This window comes from Ictalurus punctatus, chromosome 1 (genome assembly GCF_001660625.3).
Source record: "Ictalurus punctatus breed USDA103 chromosome 1, Coco_2.0, whole genome shotgun sequence".
NCBI classification, from domain to species: Eukaryota; Metazoa; Chordata; class Actinopteri; order Siluriformes; family Ictaluridae; genus Ictalurus; species Ictalurus punctatus.
This window is the reverse complement of record NC_030416.2, coordinates 3,490,997-3,517,759: the sequence shown is the minus strand read 5'-3', so window position 1 is coordinate 3,517,759 and position 26,763 is coordinate 3,490,997. Positions and strand designations below refer to the sequence as shown.

The window sequence follows — 26,763 nt, the reverse complement described above, 5'->3', positions numbered from 1 at the left end:
GGGCTCGATACACCATGCCATCCAGGAGCCCATTTCTGGGAACAATGACGTTCTCAATGGAGGGCGGAGAAGTTGAGCGGTATATCGCTATGGCGTCTGGGCCGTTCTGGATGGTATTTGCTGGTAGGGCAACCTGTGGTTTGAGCTTATCGCTGCCAATCTACAAAAGTCAGAAAGAATGGACAATATCTCAGAGACGTCATCTCACAACGAAGACGTAAGACATCACAACTTAAACAACTCACCAGGAAGTAGCCGTGATCGTCCGTGTAGTGTCCGTCGAGTTCGATTTCACGGTAGATTTTCCCATTGTTGCCGTTGATCAGCAGGACCCAGATGCCACTGAGTGAAGTCCGGCGGCCGGAGGGATGCCAGAGTTCCACAAACTCCTCGTCTTCTGCCGAACCTGGCGAGTCCGTGTTCACCTCGCTGATCAGGAAGTCGCCATCCATACCAGACCACGGCTCGAACGGTTCATCTGTCGTGTTGACAGCTGCAATAAGAAACCATTTTTTTTTTTTACCCATCAGCCATACAAGCAACAAGACCTCCATTTTGGATTCCAAATGAAATGTTTTGCTGCTAAAAATAAAGACGCTGGAAGAAATATATATCACCAGTGATCAGCTTCCCTGCCACCTGGTGTAAGAAAGGTTATGGTTCAAACTGCAAAGGTAAGAGGAGTCCATACCAGTGCTGTAAGGGCAGGTGTTATACCAGTTGCAGTGGCTGGACTCGCTCGGTCTCTGGATCTGATGCTGAAATACTCCAGGATCTCTTGCCCAGTGAGCTGTACCACACCGGGTGACATAAGCATCGACTTCTGAAAACCTGGGAAAGCCAATCACGAAACGAATCAGAACTCTGTTTTTAATTTAACGGGTTTGTTTCCTGATCTGGCTGGGAAAATTACCTGCCGTCGAGCTTGAAGGCTTTCCTGCCTGGTATGAGCGTCTCGGTGAGAAGGGCACTTGGTGTGTTAGTAAGTCCGCTACAGACGAAGGCATCAAGTGGCTGAAGTTGATTGAGTGGGCTGCCTTTTTGGAAATCTTCAACCTTCCCCTGGTATACCGCCAACGCCCAGCCGTCTAAATCTGAAAAGTTAAACGTCAAATAATGGGTTAACCAAAGGATTAATCGGCAGTAAGAGCACACCATTTGAGTGATAATGTGGTACGTTTAGACATTACCTGACAAAGCAGTTGTGTTCAAATTTACAGAGATATTCCCAGGTTCACTGGCCTGAAACTCTACACTGGTCTTCACTGTGTCCGTCTGCACGTTATACACCACCACCGTCATCGCCCCGCCTTCTGTCCCAATGCTGATCTCTACAGGTCCAGTCAGTGTCCCTCCACTCAACTGGATCCTGTTAATCCACAGGTGTCCGGGGTTTGACGGCGGGCAGATATTGTGCCGTCCAGGGGTGGGCACGCCATTTTGGAAGCTGTAGTAATTATCAGAAAGCCAACACCTCTGGATGGACTCGTCTCCCTCTAAAAATTTATCATCCTCCAAATATGGTAAAGAACCTGGTGTGAGGACGTGTGACAACATCTCGGCGGCGTCTGTTCCCCGGCGAGACGTGTAAACTATGGCATCCAGCAGCCCGATAGCAGAGACGTTCCCGTTCTCAGCGACAGGAACCCAGGACGGGCCGTACAGGGCGATGGCATCGGGGCCGTTCTGGATGGAGTTGGGTGGAAGTTGGATGGCCGGCGATGGCTTGAGCTCAGCCGAGCCAATGAGGAAGAATCCTCGTTCGTCCGTGCTGTGTCCGCTCAGATCCACGACGCGGTACGCCACGTTGCCGTTGCCGTTATAGAAAACGAGGGTATAGCCATCCAGAGAGGTGGAGCCGAGGCTAAGAGAGAACAACTCTACAAATTCCTTGGTGTCGAGGCTGGGATTATCGCAATTCACTTCGCTGATGATCAAACACGAATGTACTGCTGATAAACACATGTAGAAACTCAACAGCAACAGCGCACCTGTCACACTCAAGCGCATGGTGGCCAAAAACAGCAATCCAGATGAATCAGGAAGATGAGATGGCCTGCAGACAGAGCAGAAACACCAATGAGATTTAACGTGCATACAGGACGTTTTCTTGAGACAAATGCTTACTCGTTTAAACGTTATACACGTCACGGTAACGTGACGCACCTTAATGCTGTACACTATAGAGGCGATCTTGCTGATGGCGAAATGAATTAACTGAATTCAATTACGATTAATTTGGGTGAACGGATCTTTTCGGAATCAGGACCACGCAGGTAAGTGGACACACCATGACGCCAATGAGCGAAATAATATCCAAAGCAAAGTTTGTTTATTTAACATTTATTTATGGAAGGAGTCTCCAGTGTCAGCACCTTTAATCAGTCAGAGGTAAACTATAACTGTTTTCCGAGGCAGAAAAGTCTTCAAGATGGACAAACATCTCCCTTTTGCACAGGGACACATCACGTCATTGATTATTTTCCTATAACAGCAATCCCCCCCCCCCTGTAAGTGTTACTAATTACTTCAAGTATCGTGAGACAATAGTTTACATTCAGAGTAATAATGCTACGTTGAATCTTGGGAGGAAAGTGTCCATCGGATGGTCCCTTCGATAATACATATTTACGTATTTACATATTTCTCTCTCTTGACGTTAAGACTCCTGGTCCTGAAGACTTTCCTGTGGAGGAAAACCTACCGACTGTGACAAAGCCGGACGCACACCATATCGACAATTATTATCCATTATTACTCATTTTATTCAATAGCAACATCCTTTGTAAAATGTATTTATGTGGAGCATCTGTTGCATAATTTCCTGTGGAGGAGTCAGTATAGAAGCCAGAACTATTATCAGAGAGGCTCAGGAGAATAGAACACTAGATCAACAGCTTTTGACCGATTAGATTTGAGTACTCGGACACTACTTAAAGAAGCCAGATTACTGACTTATTCATGCAAACGGAATTTTTCCTAACTGAACTCGGACATGTAAATATATTATTGATTACTTACAAAAAGCAGATTTTTCAGTCACTAGGTTACAGGACATAATGTAACTATACAAAACTTGTAAAACTGTGCCTCGTTTAAGTTGATTATATTTATTAAATAGGCACAGTTCTAAACAACACAGACTATGCTGAAAAGAACATACTTTAGTACTTCTTCAGTAGCAATTCAGTACTTCCTCCGTAGTTGTTCAGTAGTACTTCAGTACTCCAGCTTTACTTTAGTACTCCAGTTGTACGTCAGTAGTACTTTAGAACTTCTTCAGTAGTACTTTAGAACTTCTTCAATAATACTTCAGTACTTCTTCAGTAGTACTTCTTCAGTAGTACTTCTTCATTAGTACTACTTCTTCAGTAGTACTTCTTCAGTAGTACTTCAGTACTTCTTCAGTAGTACTTCAGTACTTCTTCAGTAGTACTTCAGTAATACTTCAGTAGTACTTCAGTAATACTTCAGTACATCTTCAGTAATACTTTAATACTTCTTCAGTACTTCTTCGGTAGTACTTCAGTATTTCTTCAGTAATACTTTAGTACTTTTTCAGTAATACTTCAGTACTTCTTCAGTAGTATTTTAGTACTTCAGTAATACTTCAGTACTTCTTCAGTAGTATTTTAGTACTTCAGTAATACTTCAGTACTTCTTCAGTAGTATTTTAGTACTTCAGTAATACTTCAGTAGTATGTTCAACTAGTGCGCAACTAACGCGTATGGTAACTATGGTAACAATCGAAAATGTACTATTTTGGCATACTATTTAGTACGCGAGTACGCTGTTTCAGATGCAAGCGTTGTTTATTTATTTTTTCCAACATTCCCGAGGGGGGGGAGAAAAGCCTTGTTAGGAACTCTAACAAAACACTGGGTCCTTTAAAAAGTTGTAGAAAGAAGAAATAACAGAATGAGGAATATAAATTACTGCTACATTAAGATATATCTTTCCCCACACAAAAGCCCACAAACTAGTAGTGCTACTGCAGTGAGTTAGACCAAACACAGTGTTTAACTTCGGTAAAAAACTGAATTTAAACTGGAACGACTTACCGTAACACTTCCGTTAATCCCAGAGAGATGTTTGGACAAGTTTAGAGGTTGTTTGCGCGGGTTACTCTCTCTGCAGTGTCCCAAAATCCAGAATGTCATTCTCCTCCCCCAGTGCCTTGTAGTTGATGGGAGATTCGCCAAAGCTTCGGTTCTTTTGAATGACGCCTTTAAGTGACTCGAATGAACGAATCGATTCTCGAGGCTCGAACTGTAATACAATGTAATATACTGTAAGTATGTCTTAACAACAACATTATTTGAAACAAACAAACAAAAACAATGATATACAAAACCCCAACGAAAAGTGGAAGCGAATATTTACAAAATGAAATTTGAAGCTTTTTTTTAAAATCGAGATTTCAATGTATTCAAGTATTTAAGGTTCATCATATTTTTCTACACCACTTCATTTGTATGAAAAGTTACAAAAGTACGGGTTTAATTTAGCATCGGGATTAGTGTTCGTTTTTTTTTTTTTTTTAAATAACGAAACAAAAAAATCCAACCGTATTGATCTAGCTCATTTAAATGTGTGCTGTTTTTTATTATTCCAATAATGAATTAAAATGTTTTTTATTAAAGTAATTTTAAAGTATGAAGTGCAACTAAAACTAATAGGCCAGGATGACAATGTTGTATTAATATAATTTCATACAGACTGTTGTAAATAAACTTTAAAGTCCCAGTGAACTGAAGTGCCTTGAAACGCACAGCGTAATTCGATGTGTTGATGTAATTTCCACTGAAACAGGAAGTCAGGGTGGGACATATGGAGTAGCTCCTCCCCCTTTTTAAATAAATAGCCAATAACGTTTACCTTACTTCCCACTTAACAGTTCATGCGCTTGGGGTGCACGGTGGCTTAGTGGTTAGCATGTTTACCTCACACCTCCAGGGTATGGGGTTCGAGTCCTGCCGGGGCCTGTGTGCGGAGTTTGTATGTTCTCCCCATGCCATGGGGGTTTCCTATGGGTACTCTGGTTTCCTCCCCCAAAGTCCAAAGACATGCATGGTAGTCTGATTGGTGTGTCTAAAGTGTCAGTAGTGTATGTGATTGTTCCCTGTGATGGATTGGCACCCTGTCCAGGGTGCATGATGCTTCCTGGGATAGGCTCCAGGTTCCCCTGTGACCCTGAAAAGGAGTTAGTGGTAGAAGATGGATGGAGAGCATTTGATTGGACAGAAATCTGACGGGAAGCTGAAGTTCAGGATGATGTCATCAAAATTCGTGATCTGTATTGGTGGTAGAAAAAGACTGTAAACTTTGAATGCATATATCTGCTAATTGTGTCATTGTTTTGGAGCACACTAGCTTATAGATAACCTTAAGGCGTACATATTCATACTAAAAGCCACAAAGCTTCAATTTTGATTTTATTTGGACTTTAAATGCACTGAAGCATTGTGTTTGGATTAGGTTTAAAAAAAAATAATAATAATTACCTAAGTAACTAGGGATTCATTTCCAATTTCAAATAATCACAAATTCTTAAATTACATTTAGGATTAGATCTCAAATAAGCCCTACTTACTCAACTGCCATCTCTGCTCAGCAATTAAATTGTGATTTGTGATCTATGTAGGCTAGGACAGCTATGAATCGATTCACTTGAAAAGGATTTGTTTGAAAGAATCAAATCAGTAAATCGAGTCATAATGTGCGTGGGCGGTAAAAGTCGAATTTTTCTTCAGTGATCATGTCAGTGTGTGTGTGTGTGTGTGTGTGTGTGGCTGTGTGTGTGTGCGCGTGTGTGCATTAGTCACATAAGGCCCTACATTCAGTTTTACTAAATAATTTGGAACAGTGAACGCTGCTTAAAGTCAATGTGAATCACTTAAGTCACGTGAAATGATGTGCTCATAATTTATGGAAGTGGTTTTTCTTTTGGTCAGGATTCTTTTGACACAATTCCGGTCAAATGTTTACGTACACTGGTGTCACTGAGTCAGGATTCTGGGCCTCCTTGCTCAGACACACTTTTTCAGTCCAGTCCACACAATTTCTACAGGATTCTGGTCATGGCTTTGTGATGGCCATTTCGGAGGTATGCCTTAGAATACTGTCCTGCTAGAAGACTGGCTGATGTCTTGATGTATTTCCAAATAAACCTTCTTCCTCATGATGCCATCTATAAGTGTACCAGACAATTTTCCAGCAAAACACCTCCACAACATGATGCCACCACCCCCATGCTTCAAAGTTTGGTCGGTGTTCTTCAGATTAGCATTTTTCCTTCAAACATAGCACTGATCATTATAGCCAAATCGTTATGTTTTTCTTTTATCTGACCAGAGAAGACTCCTCCAAAAGACTGTTGAATATGGTGGATGTATATACTTTGGCACATGATGTTTGGTACATGGTACAACTCCTTCATCAGTTCCTTCGTTGTTGACTTGGGGTTTAATCGAACCGTTTGGACCAAATTTCGTTCAACGCCAGGAGTTAATTTGTGTCTCCTTGCCGAAAGATGCAGCGTATGTGTCGCCCCAAGATTTTTAATATTTGCATGCAAGTTTTTATACAGATGCTCGTGGTACCTTCAGTTGTTTGGATAAGTTGGAACCACAGTTTTTCACCATGTCTTGGCTGAGTTGCTTGGAGTTTCCCATGGTATTGAGGGGAAAAAGACACTGGCTCTAAAAGTAGGTCCTTAAATACAGCCATTCCCAATTACGTCATTACCTGATTTAATAAGGAACAACTTTTCTACCTCACTACTGGGAAAAATATTGAAACTAATAGCCATGTAAATGCATTCACTAATACTCCATCTGACCTGTAAAAGGAGTTTCCAGGTTATGTGAATGTTTGTAACGTATACGATCGGGATTCTAAGAGGACAAGGCTGTAACATTACAGTAACAACATTGCTGCAGAGTGAAAACATCAGGTACTGTTGGTTTGCTTCCCAGTGTTTCCAGAGCATTCCTCACACAACACTGAGTGTTTTAAAAAAAACCTAGATATTTGTGTATTCTTGCGAGTGAAAACTTAGCAAAAAGAATTCTCTAAATTTTAATGTCTTAAAATTGTTAGCTGGGTAAGTTCCTGGTCTTTAAACTGAGATTTTACATCTGCAACATGAATACGGTCCCAACTCTCAGGTAGATAGGAATAAAACACTGGACACTGACACTGGAGACTCCTTCCGAAAATGAAAAAAAAACCTTTCTCCTCACCATAATAACACTTCCACACATTTTTCATCTGTTTACGTGGACTGTCCGCCATATAAGTCACTATGTGCCTGTGGAAACTGTCGCTATAGAAACAATATTATATTAGAACGAGCACATCAATGTAAACTGACATTTGGAAATAACACACATAATCTCAGACTGAAATCCGCTCCTTCCTCTAAATTTCACTGTTGATTTATTCGGAGAACCGTGAAACTATAAAAACACTAGAACTGTTATTTGCCAAACTTCTTCAATCAATGAGAAGTCAGCATTCTCTAATCCAACTTCACACAAGAGAACTCTTCCTGAAATATTACGTGTAAAATGCTCTCACACTCGTCATTTTAGATCTGCGTCAAAAATGTAGCCCTGAGTCACAGTCACATTTCCTATTCAGATGTTGCAATCACGAAAAAAATACTGAAGCAAGACCTTTAGAACACTAACAAAAAAAAAAAAAAAGACGCAAAGACATGATTGCAAAATGTGAGCATGGGGTAACAGAATGGTTCCAGAATACTCGTACTTGCTTTTTAACGTAATCAGTTGAGCTTATATTCCAAACGCACACAAAAGATGCGATACATTGTGCAAAATATTGCTTTAAAAATGATTGGCACGCCCACAACATTTTTTGTTATAGCTTGCCTGGAGTTCTGCACTTCCTGTAATGTATAGTCTAAGTTGTACAGTATCTTGGTCCACTTCTTCCACTTCTTCATGCAGAACATTATATATTCTTAGGTACTACAAACCATTGATTTTGTCAGGACTCCAAACGAGGAAGTAACCAAAACACTGGATACAAATGTGCAAATGATTTAACGAATGAGCGTTAAAAACCCCCCCCAAAAAACAGCTTACCAAGGTTACACTTGCGAAATAAACACAGGTAAATACAAGACACAGGGGATTAACAACAGATTGAATGAACAAAAACCAATAAGCTAACAGGAGTAGAGAAAACAAAACCTAAACAAAAACAAAAGCATGGGAAAACTGTGTTTGTTTCCGCTCTGTGTTTAGTTGGAACATGTTTGCCTTGTAGTCTTGTTGCAAGGCCCAGTCAGAGCCTCCTGGCAGAGGAAATTATGTTTTTTTAAAAATTATTATTTAAATTTCTTATATCGATTACAAATGCTATTTTAATTGTTTGAGAATTCCTCAAATATTGGACGTTATTCTCCACCACTGACAGGTGAAGTGAACAACATCAATTATCTCGTTAATCAATGGCACTTGCCGAGGGGGGATACATATACATATATTAATGTATATTATATTATACATTAATAAAATAATATGTTTATTAGGCAACAAGTGAACAGTCAGTTCTCAAAATCGATGTGTTGGAAGCAGGAAAAATGGGCAAGCGTAACAATCTGAGCGACTTTGAAAAGGGTCAAATTGTGATGGCTGGACGACTGGGTCTGGGCATCTTCAAAACAGGAGGTCTTGTGGGTTGTTCCCGGTATGTATTGTTTAGTACCTACCAAAAGTATTCCGAGGAAGGTCAACCAGTGAACTGGCGACGATGTCATGAGGTGTGCGGGACAAACAAGTCCGAGCCACGGAAGCTCCAAATCACGACTTGCTGCTAACGTCTAAAGACTGTAAGCTGTAAAAGATATTATATAGAACATTTTAAATGATGACATTTCAAGACCCAATCAGATGCTTAGCAGCAATGTCAGAGACAGGAAAGACAGACGAGCATCGTTCACCCAATTTATCAAGGGGTATCGTTGCTAGATAGCTAACTACGTAGCTGGAAACATATATGAATTAACACAAATTCTTTCTCATTGACAGACTTTTTGGACCCTGCTTTTTATATTAGCACTCCTTATCAGGGCATGCTGACTCTCTCGAGGTTAGTAGCTACATGTGGTGCCAGCTGGTATTCCTGAACATTCCATCAATCCTTTTTTTTTTTTTTTGAGCTTTCATCCTTGCTGAAGGTGATAAAACGGACCTCAGATGGCATGGGAAAGCAGGTGAAATCCCAGATGGCGTACACACCCCGCTTGACAAGGGAGGTCACACCCAAGGGTGCATGTACCTGCATGTGCGGACTCCCGTAGTGTGAGTTTGACAGGAATAGTTTTGTTACAGATGCCCCTGTCACGCCTTTCTAACACGTGTGAAACGGCGTGTGTGAATCTGGCAAGAAAGGTGAAAGTCCTACCGAGGAGTCTAGCGACAGATAAGTATTGCCATATTTAGAGTCGTGAAACGTTTCTTTTAGCACAGACGTTGATGCATGGTTTTAACTATGCACTGAAGAGGAAAGTGTGTCAGGGTGTGTTTTTCCCCACGGGATCCCAGCAAACCTATTATGAATACAAAACCTAGCTGCCAAAAGACAATCTGCAGGATTAGTGCCAGCTCAGACTCTAGAAATGACTCTGATCACAGGTTTGACGCCTATGTGTTGTTCAACAGCTACTATAAATGGACAAAATGTACAATGTGTTGTTCCGTATTTAAAAAGGGATAATTGTTGTGGGATAAACCAATTTTTTCATGGAAATTTAAACATTCAGGGCCTCGTGTCAGGTGAGCAAAATTGCGGTGGGATTTTATATTGCTAACAATGTTATGCAGTTGAATATCAAGGTCATTTTATGTAAGCATTGGGAACTAGCAAACTCCCTGACGCTCATGGCAGTTGGCAAACAAAATGACCTCAGTGACTTGAACCATGGAAAGTCATTTGATTTTCACACCCAACAGTTTCTAGTGGTGCGAAAAACAAAAAACATGCGCAGCGGTTCTGTAGGTCGAAATGCCTTGTTAATGAGAGAGGTCAGAGGAGAATAACCAGACTTGTTCAAGCTGACAGGAAGTGTATGGTAACTCAAATAACCACTCTTGACATCTGTGGTGAGCAGAAAAGCATCTCAGAATGCACACCATGCAGATCCAGGCCACAGGTTGCCAACCCTGGTCATGGAGATCCCACTGTCTTATGATCCTCCCCTGTAGGCGGAGATAGGTGTGTTCCACATACCGACGCAAACTCAATTTCACAGAATCCTCAGCTACAAGCCCAGTCACATGATCCACAGACTCCTAATAACATCCACCTGCTCCCGATCAGCATACTCACCAATTTGATTTTTTGCAAACTAACATTAGTGACGTTAGTAAGTGCTCTCGAGGAATCCAGAGGCTCCTGGGTCCTGTGCACGCACGCACACAAGCAAATGCACCATTTGGGACAGGGCCATGTCCCTTCTTGACGTAGATTCCTACACTAAATATCCAAATCTCCAACAAAACGTCTGGTGCTGCCTACTGAACAACTCATCACGGACCTTTTCCAGCACTGCAGTGACTCAGTGTACAGAACGCTGGGGACTCAGAATCCTATTTTAGTCCAGTCTCATATGCAGGGTGCAGGCGAGTGTGCACCCACACATTTCCCCTCAGTTCAACACACTCACACACAGCTTCTGGATGTATGTCCTGTGGTTTAGAACCAGTGGACCACTTTTACCAGCCATGTAAATGATCACTGGGCGGTATCTGATATCTATGTGGACACAGTAACAAACAAAAAAATGTTATATACGTAAATCTACACTCACTGACCTCGTGCTTTTTTAAAATTTTATTTAGGAAGCACCAATACACATGCTCATTCATAAAAATTTCCAATCAGCCAATCATGTAACGTTTCTCCAATCTTCAACTTTCCTAGTTTCCAACGCAATGCCGTCTTCTGCATTTGCAGCCCATTCACCACACCATATGATGTGCATTCTGAGATGCTTTTCTGCTCAGCATGGTTGTATAGAGTGGTTATTTGAGTTAACGGAGCCTTCCTGTCAGCTTGAACCAGCCTGGACGTTCTCCTCTGACCTCTCTCATCAACAAGACGTTTCTACCCACAGAACTGCGGCTTCTTACTGGATTTTTTTGTTGTTGTTTTTCTCACCATTCTCTGCAAACTCTAGAGACTGTTGTGTGAAATTCTGAAATACTCAAACCACCCCAATCTGTCACCACTGAGATTGTTTCCCCCTCCCCAGTATGCTGTTTGATGTGAAAATTAACTGACCTGTACCCGCATGTTTTTATGCTTTATGTTGCTGCCACATGAATGGCTGGTTAGATTCCTAAATAAAGTGGTTGGTGAGTGTAAGTAATAACGCAGTAAATCTCAACCGTAGACAAATTTTCATTCCCCCCTTGTCTACTTATCTACACACCCCAATAAGTCAATCGAACGAAAATCTAACAATAACAATCGTTTAATCCTAATCCTAAACTGAAACATTAATTTATCAGTACCTAGATGATATGACTGAGGAATGGTTTGTCTCTTAAACCGGTGGAAATGTGGGCCAGTTCTTAACTTGTTCCCTGAACACACTAGCAGTGTGTCGGTGGAAACCCAGAGAAAGCCATGACTAAATTTGGCACACAGATTCAGAGACGTGGATACAGAATGAAAGAGGAAAAGCAAACATCTTCACACACTCACACACACACACACACACACTCATGTCTGAGTCTGTCAAATGTGAGTCCGATAGGTATACCTTGTAATAATAACAATAATAGAGTACTGCACATAACTGAAGGAAACACACACAGCTGAGTGTTTCTGTATTGACGTTTTCACAAGAGTGAAAATTATGTTAAGAGCTTCGTGAACAAAGGCTGTTACAGTACACTTACTGAAAAGACCTGCACATTTCCATTTCAATAAAAGTCGACCTTTTCCCCATTACATGCCCTAGACTACAACCAGGACTTGTTCTAACATGACCTTGAAGCACCCTTGTGGTCTGCCACTCTAGTTTCCATGGTAATGCCCCATTCCCCCCCCCCCCCCCCCCCCCTTGTGGTTACAGTCCTCTGACTATAGGGGGCAGTAATCAATTAATAATCTGCAGGAACTGAGCTTGGTAAAGTAACTTTAATCAGAGACGTGAGCCTGATGAGCTGGGGGTTATTAGAAACTGCTACACTTCAGTTGATACTAAGAGCGTTAGTACATAGTAACACAGGAAATGTGAAAACGAACAGTAGAATACTCCCCAAAATGTAATCAAGGATTAAAACCCTTAGGGGCATGCTGTTTTAGGAAAATAATCAACGACTAAGTGACGTATTTTCCAATAACAGCACGTCTTGAAGTGTTTTATACCTCTTATACCGCCTCAGTGGTGTGTGTGAGCATCAGAACTGGACCATGGAGCAGTGGAAGAACATGCCGTGGTCTGATGAATCACATTTTCTTTTACATCATGTGAACGGCCGGGTGTGTGTGTGTGTGTGTGTGTGTGTGTTTGCATGTCACTTACCTGTGGAAGAGATGGCACCAGGATGCACTATGGGAAGAAGGCGAGCCAGCGGAGGAAGTATGATGCTCTGGGAAATGTTCTTCTGGGATACCTTGGGTCCTGGCATTCATGTGGATGTTACTTTGACACGTACCACCTACCTAAACATTGCTGCAGACCAAGTACACGCCTTCATGCATGGTATTCCATAATGGCAGTGGCCTCTTTCAGCAGGATAATGCTCCCTGGCACAACATGACCAAGTGTTCATGGTGTTGACTCGACCTCCAAATTCCCCAGATCTCAATCCGATCGAGCTTCTCTGGGACGTGCTGGACAAACAAGTCGCATCCATTGAGGCCCCACCTCACAACTTAAAGGACTTAAAGGATCTGCTGCTGACTTCTTGGTGCCAGATACCACAGCACACCTTCGGAGGTCATGTGGAGTCCATGTCTCGACGGGTCAGAGCTGTTTTGGAGGCACAAAGGGGACCTACATAATATATGGCAGGTGGTTTTAATGTTATGGCTGATCGGGTATATTTACCTATTAAACACTAGGTAACTAATGTACTGTACGATTACGTGTAAGCACGCTTAGTAACAAACTTTTAAATGTTTTCAATGCCCGTGAATCTACTAACATTGCCTAGGAACATGTCTAAACAGTTACAATTAGAGGTGTAATAGTATTTCTTTTTTATTTCTTATTATTCAGGACGACATTTCCTGAACTCAAGGACCGTATACATTGTTGTCGTTGTTGTCGTCGCTGTTGTCCTGTGGTTTCAGAAAAAGCACAAGGAACGAATAACGAACGGAATGGAAGAACAACACGACCCATACATCTATTTTCGGCCATTTTGACGGTCTTTTACTACAAATACTGGACACCGTGTTGTTCAGATGGTGTCCTTGAAAGAGAAGCGATTTATCTTTCTTCTGGCGATGTCCTTGGGATAAGAGCGAACGGGAGAGACATGAGGGATTTCCGTCTCCAACACCCTTTAGTTCACCCTTCCGCGGAATCCCAAATGCTAGCGTTTCAGAAAAGAAACCTTCACAAACGATGCGAACGTGTCCCCAGTGCGTAACGTTTTTTTTTTTTTTTTTCGGAATGAGTGTTTCTGCCATGTTTTTCATCAACTTTGGCAAAAGACTTTTAATTTGGCCAGCTTCAAAATGGCACAGTGGGAATCAGGGGCACGGCGTTGGCTGACCTTCTACTAAGAAAAGCATCTACGCATGGTTTCTGGCGATTTGGAAAGAATCGTACTTTTCTCCAGATGGCAACTCATCATCATTAGTCCAATTCTTTGTGAGCTGGCAGAGTAGGAAAGAGCATATGATGTGGAACTGTAGAGGCGACGGTGTCTATTTTTAGTTTCCTTCCTTCGTGTAACGAGCAGCTAATTAAAATCCAACAGCTAAACCAACACTCATTCTCAATTCTTCGTTCCGTGTATTTTTAGTTCAGTTAAATTTGTCCCTGTTTATCATACAGTGAGGGGAAATTAGCACTTCCAGTGTATACTGTATCTCCGCGTCAATTTTACACACAATGTCTCGCTGTCTTGTTGAAAACGTCCATCTTTTCCCCAGATTCAGATATAATGTTATAGCTCATGGGACATCGCTCCATTCATGTTTCCTTTTGTTGCTATGTAAAGCTCCATTATCATTGGCAGAGAAGCAGCTCCATATCACGATGCTCCCACCACCGTGCTTCACTATAGGTATAGTGTTCATATGCACAACCATTCTTCCTCCAAACATGACGAGCTGAAAGAGTTCCAATTTTCCGATCAGATTACATTGTTCCGAAAGAGTTCTGATTCGTCCGCGTTGTCAATCCGTCCTTTTTGATTCGGTCGGAAAGAAGTAGCATTCACTTTACTCTTAGATTTCTTTGAACCATTCTCACGCGTTCCTATTTTCAAATCCATCCCTCGTCGCCCCCTTCTCCACTTATTCAGGAAGTCCATTACTGTTATGCAGGGCACCTGTGTCCCAAATGTTGCCCCACTCTCTATTACAAATGGAAAGGTGCATTATGGGTGCTCAATCTAGGGTAGTGCAAAAATAGTACACGATAGCATAGTGAATATGGTACAGTTTGTTTGATCAGGCAGCTAGTGTGTTTCTGTCTCTTTGTCAAGCTACTGGTTTTAGCTTTATGTGTTTCTGTTTCTTACTCGCTGGCCACTATATTAGGAACACATATACACATGCTCATTCAGACGATATATTGTTTTTTTTTGTTTTTTTGTTTTTTTATAGATGCTTTTCTGCTCAGCACGGTTGTATAGAGTGATTGTATCAGAGTTCTATATAGTGAGAAAAAGTTCATAACATTATTTCAAAACCAGCACTCATACACACACTTCTACGCACTCACAGCCACAGAGCACTGACTGATAAAAAACTGGCATAAACAGCGCAGGCAGTTTTGAGGCCAGAGCGTTACAGGAGAAAAACAGGACGCCCTGGATAGAGAGAGAGAGAGCGAGAGAGAGAGAGAAGAGAGATAGAAGAGAAAGTGGGACACTGCAAAAAAAAAAAAGTCATGTAGAGAGTGGGACAGGATATTTGGAAGATGATAAAAAAAGGAAATCTTAGAAGAGAATAGAAGTACATACGCATCATTGTTGAACATTTTATGATATGTACTGTATGTATTCCTGAGAGTTTTATTCCTCTTCTACCTTTTTTAGATTTCATCCGTTTATACCTTCATTGATCTACATGTTGTGGAAGCTCCTGTTATAGCAGCAAACAGTCGTTCCCACTCCAGCTTCTCTTGAAGTTAGGGTTAGGGTTAGATAAGAATAAGACAAAAAATATTAATAAGACAGCTTGTTATGTTATCGAGAAAATCGAAAGTCCTGAAGACTTTCCTGCGGTGGAAACCATACTGTTAGAATCCTCTGACACTGGAGACTCCTTCCATAAAATGGTACATAAACATCTAACAGAAACCTTCCCCAAAGGATTTTTAATGTTTATTATTAGTCTAAGATTAATCCCAGTGCAAGTTGTTACTATAGAAATGATCAAGCATATATATATATATATATATATATATATATATATATATATATATATATATATATATATATATATAATGTTTTAAATGCATTAAGAATAAATAAACACAATTCATAGTATGCACATTCCGCACATTGTCCACAATCATATGTTCGGGCACTAGGACCCCGCGCTCACGTGAGCGCGCTCGTGCGCCCCGTTTACACACACTCTCTCTCTCTCTCTCTCTCGCTTTTTTTAAGAGGCACCGCGAGCGCGAGACTGAGGCGCAGAACAAGGAGCGCGTGGCGCAGCGCACTGGCCTGACCCGGAGATCGACGCTTTCCTGTCAGATCTGCGCAGTGCGCGCTGGGGAACATGCCGCGCGAGGACGAGTGACGGAGCGTGTGGAAGTAGGTCATCCGCGCGCGTGCGCCGGCTGCGCGCACCAAGCCCCGTGCACCGCGCGAACGGGAATAAACACCGGAGGATACCCATGTGCCGTGCACACAAAGAACACAAAGTCTTCTTCTTCTCTCTCCCCCCTTCTGTCTCCGCGCCGTTACGCGCGAGCGCGTGAAGACACGCTGCTATATTCTTGCAGAGACAAATCGTTAAAAGATATTCAGACGAAGTTTTTTTTATTATTATTATTTGTTTAAATTTTTTTCCAAGCAGGAACACGAGCCCTTTTCGGTGCTCAGGTTTTTACCGGAGGCGCGCGAGTTCGTCGGATCCTAAACGGTGACCCGGCGGCGCGTGGATGCAGGAGCATGGAGCAGAGAGAGAGGGCGCCTGCAGCAGGTGAGACCTAATAAGACCTCATCATCATTTCATATTCATTATTACTCTTTAACATTAATGAGTGAAATAATATTAATAAATAAAACATTATCTTTTGGCTTAATGGCAGAAACGCACCCATGGTTTTGTTTGTGTGCGCGCGCGCACGTGTTTGTGTGTGTGGTTCTTCCTTTCTTTTTTCTTTTTTTTTTTTTTTTAAATAAATCACAGTTTTGAACCAACTGTATTAAATGTTTTTGCATGAATGTTCCTGTTTTTGAGAATTTTAATATGAGAATATATATATGTGTGTGTGTGTGTGTGTGTGTGTGTGTGTATATATATATATGTATATATATATATATATATATATATATATATATATATATATATATATATATATATATAAAGCAAATTCCAACAGTCAGGAATATGATTATTAAAACAGCTGGACTTCACAGGTGTTAAAAGAATTACATGCACATGTAAGCTGTTTATCCTAATATCCCATTAAAAAAAAAACATATATATAATTTTCTTTTAATTTGCCCATTTTTGCTTATGATCTATATTGTCTTGGTTGGTTTCCTGCTGTTCGTTGTTCTGTGTGTGTGTGTATGTGTGTGTGTGTGTGTGTGTGTGTGTGTGTGTGTGTGTGTGTGTGTCTTTGTTTGTTTGTTTTTTTAAATATAATTTGCTTTTACATGTGAGAATCCCATAATTGCAAAACAGCACACTGTGTTAATTCGGTTAATTGGTGTTAGAAAGTGTTCTAGAAAAAGGCAATGCACGAGAGAGGATTCAAAAATAAAAACAAAACAAGCAGGTTTTCATGACCAAGAGGTCAGGGAGGTCACGTGCTTCCGGGAGCCGTCTCTAGCGTTAGGTAAACAGTATAAAACCCTTTGTTGAACGGAGATGAACCCCCAGTAAAGAAGTGCCACTGGATGGACTGACTGTCAGTGGGTATGATTACTGGAGATGTTCCTGGTGCTCACGCTTCCTTAATGAGACACATGCAGAGGGGAATCTGGAAGACAGTGTTTTATCTGTGTAACAGTTTCGAGTGCGTTCTTACGCTACTTAGCTACAATGAATTCTGGTTTCCATTGAGTGAACTTGAGCCCCGTGAGGGTAAAAAAAAAAAATATATATATATATATATATATTACAGACACTCCAGTGCATTAAGATATTAAGGTAGAACACACTGTCAGTCAGTGAGGTAAGTCTATAGACGTTAGAGGATGGATAAACAAGGAATGAAACACTTGGGGCGTCGTGGTGGGGGGGGTTGGGGGTGCAGTTCTAGGAAAATAATCACCAACTGGATGCCACCGTATCCATTCGGCGTCCACGAAACAAAACTCACACCAAAGAATCCTTCCATAAATGTTAGATCTCTGTACATCTTTGCAACTTGTGGCCCAACACTGCTTCGTTAAACGCCTCATTATTAACGCAAGACGTGAATCATGAATAAAATATGCGAGCAAAAAGAACCACTGCGTGAACGAGTTTGGCTTCGTGGTTGAGCTGTGATTTGATGAACACTAACTCCGCACAACTTTCACCATCTGGCAGAGAGCCAGAGAAAACTAAAACCATCAAATATACCCACTTATTCATCATTTCTATGGTTATTCAACTTATTCAGGCATATTATTCTGTTCTTACCTTGAATTATCCAGGGAAACTTATAGAAAAAATACGATTTGGGTTACCTTACCCCCTACCTAACAGGATTCAGGTTTCCTAACCCCCTAGAGCTACTTAGGACATTTGAGAATGTGGGGGTTTGAGATTTTTTTTTTTTTTTTTTACTCGGTAATGCCACTCCAGCAGAGATAAAAAATATCACCCATGCAAAGCGAGAAGCTTGTCTGCTTTCTGTAATCGCAGTCACGCTCTGTTATTGTGCACAATAGAAGTGTAATGCAATGACACTGTGTGTATCTGTATTAAACTTGAAGTGGGCGTGGCCTAAACCTGAAGGCTTCATGTCTAACCTTTCGATCACGCCCGCATAAAAGTAAACAGCTCCCACTCACGTGCCTTTTATTTATTTGTTTCTTTTTTTGCCCCTCTGGTCTCAACCAGCTTCCTGGCAAGCTTTCAAATACTCCGCCTACTATTTTGTATCTATTTAGAAAACATTATCTGTTCGTTCTGAATGATATCTTCGTATCTGGTTACGTCCCTAGTGCACAACATCAGTGAGTCACTGCTGAATCCATAAGAAACTCAAAACACAGGAAACCACAAACGGCTTCAGGTAGCACATGTAGGAGCTGTATTTGTACAAGGCCTGTGTGTGTGCAGTAAATGATGAGTCTTCTGAGAAAAGCCAAGCGATATGGACTTTGGCAAAACAGAGCAACAATGAGAGAAAGAGGAAACTGAAATGTGTGGGAAATGGAAGGAAAAAACTTTTCACATTGTGTGTGTGTGTGTGTGTGTGGGGGGGGGGTTGTGTGGGTGGTAATATTTCAGGCAGTCAAGCGTCTGGGTCAAGTGGCACTCTCTTCCAAGGCATTGAGCATGTGTAATGCGGAGATGGCGTCTACAAGGGTTGTGTGATGAGGAAACCCCCTTTCGCGAGCTTACCTACTCTCTGTTTTGTATTGCCAATCACATACGAGTGCTCCAGTACTGCAGGTGGCGCTATTCAATTTTCATTACAGTGAACCCGCTGGGCCGTGTTTCTTAATTCTGTGCAAATGAGGTATGATGATTCAAATGATTGACTCATATGATTCCTTAGACCGGAGGAGGGGGGTGTTATTTAGTGGTTAGCACGTTTGCCTTGCACCTCCGGAGTTGGGATCCCGCCTCTGCCCTGTGTGTGTGGAGTTCGCCCTGTGCTTCGGGAGCTTCTTCTGGGTGCTCCGGTTTCCTCCTCCAGGCCAAAGACATATGTTGTAGGCTGTTTGGAATTTCCGAATTTTACGTTGGCACCCTGTCAAGAGTGGCCCCCTGAGTTCCATTGGATAGACTCCAGGCTCCCCTGCACCCCTGTGTAGGATTAGCGGTATGGAAAATGGATGGGATGGATAGATTCCTTGGATTCCTATGGCATGTGTGGCTTGACGTTTCTTCAGTTTCCCACTCACATCATTAGTTCCTCAATGTTGCCCATGAGCCTGAATGTAGGGTAAAATGCTACCGACTACCATATAGTGAATCTATATGGAGCACCAAAGCACAATAGGTAATGATATCTGTCATAAATAATGCAATTTTCTGTCTTTCAGCGCCCAGGTAGGTGTGCCCATGGTGGCGCGGAGCACTAACGTGGGCATGGCCCCGGTGGAGGACATGCAGGCGCTGTCAATCACCACTCTCTCCGCCTCTGAGGTGGAGCAGCAGTACGAGCTAATTGGTCCGTTAGGGAAGGGCACGTATGGCCGAGTCGATCTGGTGGCTCACCGCACACAGGGTAAGTGTGAGAGTGTGTATCGGATTGGTGTGTTTAACATGTTATCATGCCTGCTTTGATGAGTTATGTTTAATTTGACATCATCTTGCAAAACAATGAGAAACAAAAGAGTTGGGTTCCAGTGCTTGGGCCCCTAATTAGAATAGCTTATAATTGGTATGGTATCAAAAGAGGCACAGGACAATAAAAAGATATGATCAAAATGGAAGGTTCTGAATGTTTTGATTGGTTGTATGCTGTAAATAATTCTTATGTGTGTGTAACAGGCACAAAACTGGCCCTAAAGTACGTCAGTAAGAACAAGACCAAGCTTCGGAGTTTCCTTCGTGAGTACAGTTTGACCGCAGCACTGGGTTGCAGTCCCTTCATCATCAAAGCTCTAGATGTTCTGTTTGAGACTGAAGAGAGTTATGTATTTGGCCAGGAGTACGCACCTGCAGGAGACCTCTTCGATATTATACCTCCACAGGTACAACACACCGATGGTGTCATCACTATGATCACTGCTGTTATATTTAATGCTGTGGAAACAAGTTCGTTCCTGCTATCGCTTATGTTGTAGCAGCTATAATTGACACAAATTTCCTCTCTCAGCTTGCGGCTGCTTGTGCTTTTTCTTTGCCCTACATGTGATTTGTTTATGCTCAGCCACGTGCCTTTGTTTTTGGTTCTAGTCCTGTCTCCGCCCCTGTCCTGTCATTGGTTCGTTCTCCAGATGTGTGCGCCTGTTCTGTGTTTAGCCCTTGTCTACCTACAGTATACCCTACTGTTTGTTTAACTCATTGCACTAGAGTGTAATTAAGTGCTAAACACAGAACAGGTGCATTTGGTGAACGAACCAATGACAGGATAGGGGCGGAGACAGGACTAGAACCGAAACAAAGCAGCAAGCAATGCTTGCTCTACTCTGAGCCGTGCCGTGTGACGAGACAATACACATTAGCAGATTGTAAACAAATCAGTCTTCGGTTCTTTCTCGGGTCTGCCAAAAGCAACAACAACACATCTTCCCTGGAGAATTGATCTAGCTTTGGGTACACTGGCATAAAAATAGATTCTCTGGTGGTTTATTACCATCAATTTTTTAAATTAGGAACATTCCTGCGATGTGAATATTCTCAAGACAAAAACGAATATTCTTTGAATAAATTAAGCCGCCTGGAAAGTTCACTTGGCTCTGTCACTCATGCCTCCTTCAGTGATCTCTCCTCACTGAGCCTTGTTTACTCAGCTTGTTCAAAGCTTCTTAAAATAGCCGCCATCTCAATCTTTCCTCAAAACCGACTTTTTCATTTTATGATCATCTTTTTTTTTTTTGTATTCGTTGGCGTATTGGTGGGTCTGTTTCCTTTGGTATAGCTGATATAATGAGTTGTGAACACTACATATAATGCAGTCTGTTAACAATTCATAAAGCATTATAACCATTGCTTTAAAGCATCGTGCATTTTCATAACGCAAAAAAAAAGAATAAAAATTACTCCATATCACGGTATGAATGTATTCTTAGGTTGTTATAAACCGTTCTGTTAACAATGCGCAATTTATAACTATTGCTATAAACAGTGTAATTGATTTTTACAAGTCATTATAAATTGCCTTAGAAAGACATTCTCTATTGTTCATGGAATGACGTATAAGTAGTGTTTATGACACGTTATGTCGCCAGATGTTTGCATAATGCAATCTGTTAACAGATCATAATGCATTATAACCGTTCATAACACATAATGTCACCGACACCAAAGAAACTCAATCCCATTTCATTTAACAATTCATAATGCGTTATTACTATTGCTGTAAAGTGTTATGCACTGTATAATATACCAAATGTATAAAGACCAATGAATACAGAGGTGGCATAATGTATTACGACCACTACTTACACGGTATTCTGTTAACAGTTCATAACGCATTTTAACCATTGTTGTAAAGTATAATACATTGAATAAAATGCCACTAATGAACACATTAGTGGCATAATGTATTATGAACACTGCTTACAATGCAGTCTGTTAACAGTTCATAATGCATTATAACCATTCATAACACATTATGTCACCAACACCAAATAATTCATAATGTGTTATTTTCATAAGCAATTATAGCAATAAAACACCATATAAACATGTTCTTAAATGATTTCTATACATGCGGCCACCATAGAAAGTGTTGCCATCACCTTCCTTAGTGTAATTCTTTTCATTACACTCATCCCCTCTCCCTTTTTTATTATTATTTTTATATATATATATATATATATATATATATATATATATATATATATATATATATATATATATATCTCAGTTCATCATTTTCCTGAGGTCATGTTCATCTCCAACCTCTGAACATCATTTCCTCAGCTCTTTATAAAAAAAAAAAGCAATCTTAATTCTCCTTAAATTAAAATCCATATCTCTGTCGCTTACTTTTCTTCTATCCTGATTATAATTAGTTTTTTGATGGATTATTTTACCGCAGGTTGTTTGAATGAGGAATGATGTCTTTCTGCGTTCACTGGTCATTCAAACTAGTGTGTTGGTATGTAACTAACCGCGTGAAATACTTGGGGGTGTGGTGATAAAGGGAAATAATCCAACGCGGAGTGGAGCCTCTGTCTCACTAATATTTTTTGCCATAGATAGGTCTGAGCTGTTTATATAATTCCTTTGTGATTCACCAACCCCCTCACTTGAATTTCTGTCTTCTCCTGCACTCTGTTCCTCTCTGTCCATTGCTCAGGCTGGTTTGCCCGAGGACATGGTCAAACGGTGTGTGCAGCAGCTCGGCTTGGCTTTGGACTTCATGCACAGTAAAAGTCTGGTCCATCGGGACGTGAAGCCAGAAAACGTGCTCCTGTTTGACCGCGAGTGCCGACATGTGAAGCTGGCCGACTTTGGAATGACACGGAGGGCAGGCAGCCGCGTCAAACGAGTCAGCGGCACCATCCCCTACACGGCGGCTGAGGTGTGCCAGGTCACGGGCTCAGAGGGCATCGTAGTGGCAACGCCGCAGGACGTATGGGCGTTTGGCGTGCTCCTGTTCTGCATGCTGACTGGAAACTTCCCATGGGAAGCAGCGCTGCCCAGTGACAACTTTTATGCAGAGTTCCAGCGCTGGCAGCATGGCGCGTGTCCCCCAGGCACCGTGCCCTCGCAATGGCGCCGCTTCTCTGACGACGCCCTGCGCATGTTCAGCCGGCTCCTAGCGGCCGAGCCCGAGCGCCGCTGCGGCGTTAAAGAGGTTTTTTACTTCCTAAAATATGACCTACTCAACCATCATCGCCGACGAGCTTCCTGTAGAGCCTCTAGAGCCGCACGAGGCTCCGCCCATAAACACGGAGAACACGCCTCCGCTCCGGGCACTTCCTGTCTTCGACCCACGCCTCTTAAACGTAGCATCCTGTCAGAGCCGCACTCGTCGAGGGAGGAGCTTTCAAAAAGCCCCTCCCCCAATCGTCAGGACAAGAGTAAAATGGTAATGGCCACGCCCATCGAGATCTGCGTATGAAGGCGCACACTTACTTCCATATTCATAAGATAGATATTATAGGAAATATAGGAAATAGGAAAGGCGATACAGGTTGGAAAGGAATTTGGGTCAGTTGTGTAACTGTAGCTGAAGATCCAAAACTCCGTTAGAATCCACTATTAACGACTGTTTATATTTCGATATTTATTCAAAGCGAATTCTTGATTAGTGGATCTTTGGAAAGAATTTATTGAGTTCTAGCAAGAATCCTAGAAGCACATCCTAATTATGACCTTCACAATGTCCTATGCTTCCTCTTTAGTATGAGCGAACTGTTGATAAGAGATACGACTTTGAGGTCAGGTAGCTTTATTACAGCCTGTAGGTCAGTCTGTCCATTTCAGAGGACTTCTTCTTGTCGTTCTCCTTCCTTAATCCGCGATCAAACGATGAGAACTCCATCCACAGACGAACTCTGAGGTGTTTTTCTGAGGTGGCCCTCCTTTCTCTGTCATGTGACTCAACAAACTAGCCTATCAGGGGGCGGATTACCTCGGAGACTTATGACTGATATGCATTTCTACAAACAGACCGTAAACAATATGGCCACTTCCCATATATGGACATTGTAGGTACACAGGATATGACATCATTCTCCTTATGTGGGGGAAAAAAATGAAGTATCTGTAGATGACAGGGATTCTTTATTATATATGTAAGTGTGTGAATGTGTTTGGTTGTGTTTAATAGTCCTGTCTACAGTAAGCACAAGGGTTTTTTTTACAGCTTGTTTAAGAAACTTTGAGGACTGTTGTTGAGAGGGTTAACTGGAACAAACGTTCATTCTGTGTTCAGGTAGTGCCATTATGTAGCTTTTTCTTTTCTTTTCTTTTTTTTTTAAATTGTAAAAAACCTTACTAGCGAATATCCTGCACAGAAGCAAGTCGTAGTAGCCTGAAGATTAGTACCTGTTTGCAGAGGATGTCTGGAGGACTGATACGTTTAGTATTTTTTTTATATTTGGGTCAAATAAGATAGCGTTAAGGGGTTTCTTTCCAACTTTTGAAGCAAAAATAATAAAGTAGAGCACGGTAGTTCGTGTAGCACAGGGATAACAGCTGCGAGGGAATAGCAACATTTGAGTTCAGAAGGTGGAGGATGATGAAAAAAGAAAGGAAGAATGAAAAAAATCTGGGGATGGGTTATGTTATGGGGGTTTGGCGCTTGATGCGGCAAAAAAACGAAAAACACCGATAAAGTATTAAACTGTGTAGCAGGCGGTATGAGGGGTGTCTGTGTTCTAGAAGAATTGATCTTTGCTAATTGCATCATGTTGAATAAAATGAAATGAATGGGACAAACTGAACTGTGGACACTTTTGTGGCAGGACGTAAGCGTGTATATTGTTTAATCGTGAGCCAACCAAGAATTGTCCACAGACATGTTGAGAATATAATCCATACTCAAAAAATGGCAACGAAAGCGCTAGCACTAGGAAAACTGGAAAACAACCGGCAATAAACAATGCTCAGAAATGCACGACATGATTGGCAAGACTTTGCAAAGACGAATGGAGAATAAAAGGGCTAAATAACGAAACTAATTAAAGGCTGAACACGGAACAGGTACACACGTTAGGGAAACAAACCAACCAAGGGCGTAACCATGGTATGGACATTGGAGGGGGGGTCCAACGAACTCAGCGGGAGGATATGCAGGTGAACGTAACGTTAATGGTCAAAAACTGGAACTGACGTTAGCCTAGCCTACTTCGTGGGTGTGCAAATATCAACAGTTAATTGACGTTCTTAAGAACAAACCAAGCCATTATGATGCCTTCTATACTAAGCTAAGGTTACCTACTATTTAGGTATCTAGTTACTTACTGTCTGAAAAAAAGCTTGTATGTTCTGCTGCACTTTTCTATACTTGGCTGCGGTCTCCATTTCTTACAGACTGAGCTGCTAAAATATATCGACGAACTTGCGTTGAGTATGGGCGCAACCAAGACAGATCCGTTGGCAGGGTTCACTAAAGGGGGACATATAAAAAATATTTTGAACTGTATATTGGCGGAGACAGATTGGTATTTCCTCAACATTGGGGGACACGACCCCCCCCCCCAAACCACACCCATGAAAACAACGATAAGAGATGGGAATGTTTAGGCCTGGAACAAAAACTAAACTAAACAGCACATTTTGTTTTAAAGCTAGCTATTAGTGAAAAGAAAAGGTAAAGTGATGTAAAGGTAAGAGACATTTGAAACACAGAGAATGTGCACATTTCAGATAAATAACATTAATAAAAGCGACAAAATCTACAACACGTTGTAGCATAAACAGCATTTCTGTCTATCTTAGCCCACTAGAACTGCACTTTACCTCGAAATATAATCATTAAAGCACTTTTTTTGCATTTTTAACGTCCCACGCTTTAACATCCTTTTCCACAGGTCATCCATTATAGGTCATTCGACTAAAACTGTACATTTGATTTTTAGACATTCACTCAACCCTGTTACCTGAACATATTCATCCCTATGAAATATTTCCAGATCAAGTCCCATGTTCAACCCAAATTACCTAACGATCACGTGAAGAAGAAAAGTAACTCGTTTCTTTATTTCCAAAGGTATTGTGCGACTGTGAGTGCTGACGTCTCTTTGAACCTCACTGTTCCACAGGTTAAAGCTCGAAAAAATATTTTTAATCGAAAAAAAGACCAATTTTGAGTAAATCATTAGAATGTGCTCATACCATTAGCATGGGTGTTAATGAAGCATATTTAGTGTATGTGGTTAGTGTAATTCTATGCGAATACAAGCAAGCATGAAAATATGGTCATTATCAGCAAAGATAGCTTGTAAACAATGATATTGTTGCCTGAGAAGGGTTAACATGCTTTTCTGTTGTTGTTGTTGTTGTTGTTGTTGTTGTTTAAATTGATATAAATGTAGCATTTCAGCTACGGATGATAAAAAAAAAAGAATTTAAATGTGATTTCATGCCTGCAAGTCCCTTGGCCTTTATCCCAATCACAGCAGAGTTCTGCGCTGACATCTGCAACTGATTCATTCTCACTTTGGAATGGATTCATTCTCACATTGGAAGACACATTTTTTTTTTTCTCCTTTCCAACAAGTCGCTGGCGAGCGTTTAAGTGAAAACACTGCGCACGCAAAATCTGGAAGTCGAAGAAGGGAAAAGAGTTTTTGTTAAAGTTCTGTATAATACTCTGAACGTACTTTAGAGTTTTAAGAAAAATTGATGAGCGCTCATCCTACTTTGAACTTTGAAACCTCGACGATCTGTACCGAGAAGTTGGTTTCGGCTAAGTAATATTGATTTCTCCATGACACCCACACACTGTGCCATAGGTTCTCAAACTTGCGCTCGTCTGAGACGCAGATACTGTATAGACCGTTATTCATAATGTCCTTCTATAAACACGAATATAAACATGAATTATCCCAGATCTAATAATAATAATA

General features: G+C 41.3%; 2 protein-coding genes across 3 annotated transcripts in view; one reads left to right on the top strand and one right to left on the bottom strand.

Annotated features, from left to right (window-relative positions):
- Positions 1-4,221, bottom strand: part of si:ch211-183d21.1 (uncharacterized) — an 8,876-nt gene extending 4,655 nt beyond the window's left edge. For both annotated transcript variants that reach the window (XR_008393827.1, XM_017471328.3), the window contains exons 1-6: positions 4,063-4,221; positions 1,191-2,056; positions 914-1,094; positions 692-831; positions 246-493; positions 1-160 (exon numbers count right to left, since the gene is read on the bottom strand). The exon at positions 1-160 is cut by the window's left edge and continues 143 nt beyond it. Coding sequence is in view for 1 of the 2 variants with exons in the window: in XM_017471328.3 (XP_017326817.1) it covers positions 1-160; positions 246-493; positions 692-831; positions 914-1,094; positions 1,191-2,010 (1,549 nt within the window). In the remaining variant the exon portion in view is untranslated. The remainder of the gene's footprint in view (positions 161-245; positions 494-691; positions 832-913; positions 1,095-1,190; positions 2,057-4,062) is intronic.
- An 11,487-nt stretch (positions 4,222-15,708) lies between these two features.
- sbk1 (SH3 domain binding kinase 1) lies at positions 15,709-26,245 on the top strand. Its single transcript, XM_017496390.3, has 4 exons — positions 15,709-16,378; positions 19,612-19,796; positions 20,063-20,265; positions 22,542-26,245. The coding sequence occupies exons 1-4, from the start codon at positions 16,338-16,340 to the stop codon at positions 23,307-23,309; spliced, it is 1,197 nt and encodes a 398-aa protein (XP_017351879.1). The 5' UTR covers positions 15,709-16,337; the 3' UTR covers positions 23,310-26,245.
- Positions 26,246-26,763: the final 518 nt, after the last annotated feature.

Excerpts from the sequence above, each read along its gene's own strand:
- sbk1 (XM_017496390.3), top strand. The coding sequence starts at position 16,338 with ATGCAGGAGCATGGAGCAGAGAGAGAGGGCGCCTGCAGCAG. Across the intron at positions 16,379-19,611 it reads AGAGAGGGCGCCTGCAGCAG|CGCCCAGGTAGGTGTGCCCA; the intron begins GTGAGACCTAAT and ends TCTGTCTTTCAG. Across the intron at positions 20,266-22,541 it reads TCGATATTATACCTCCACAG|GCTGGTTTGCCCGAGGACAT; the intron begins GTACAACACACC and ends TCCATTGCTCAG.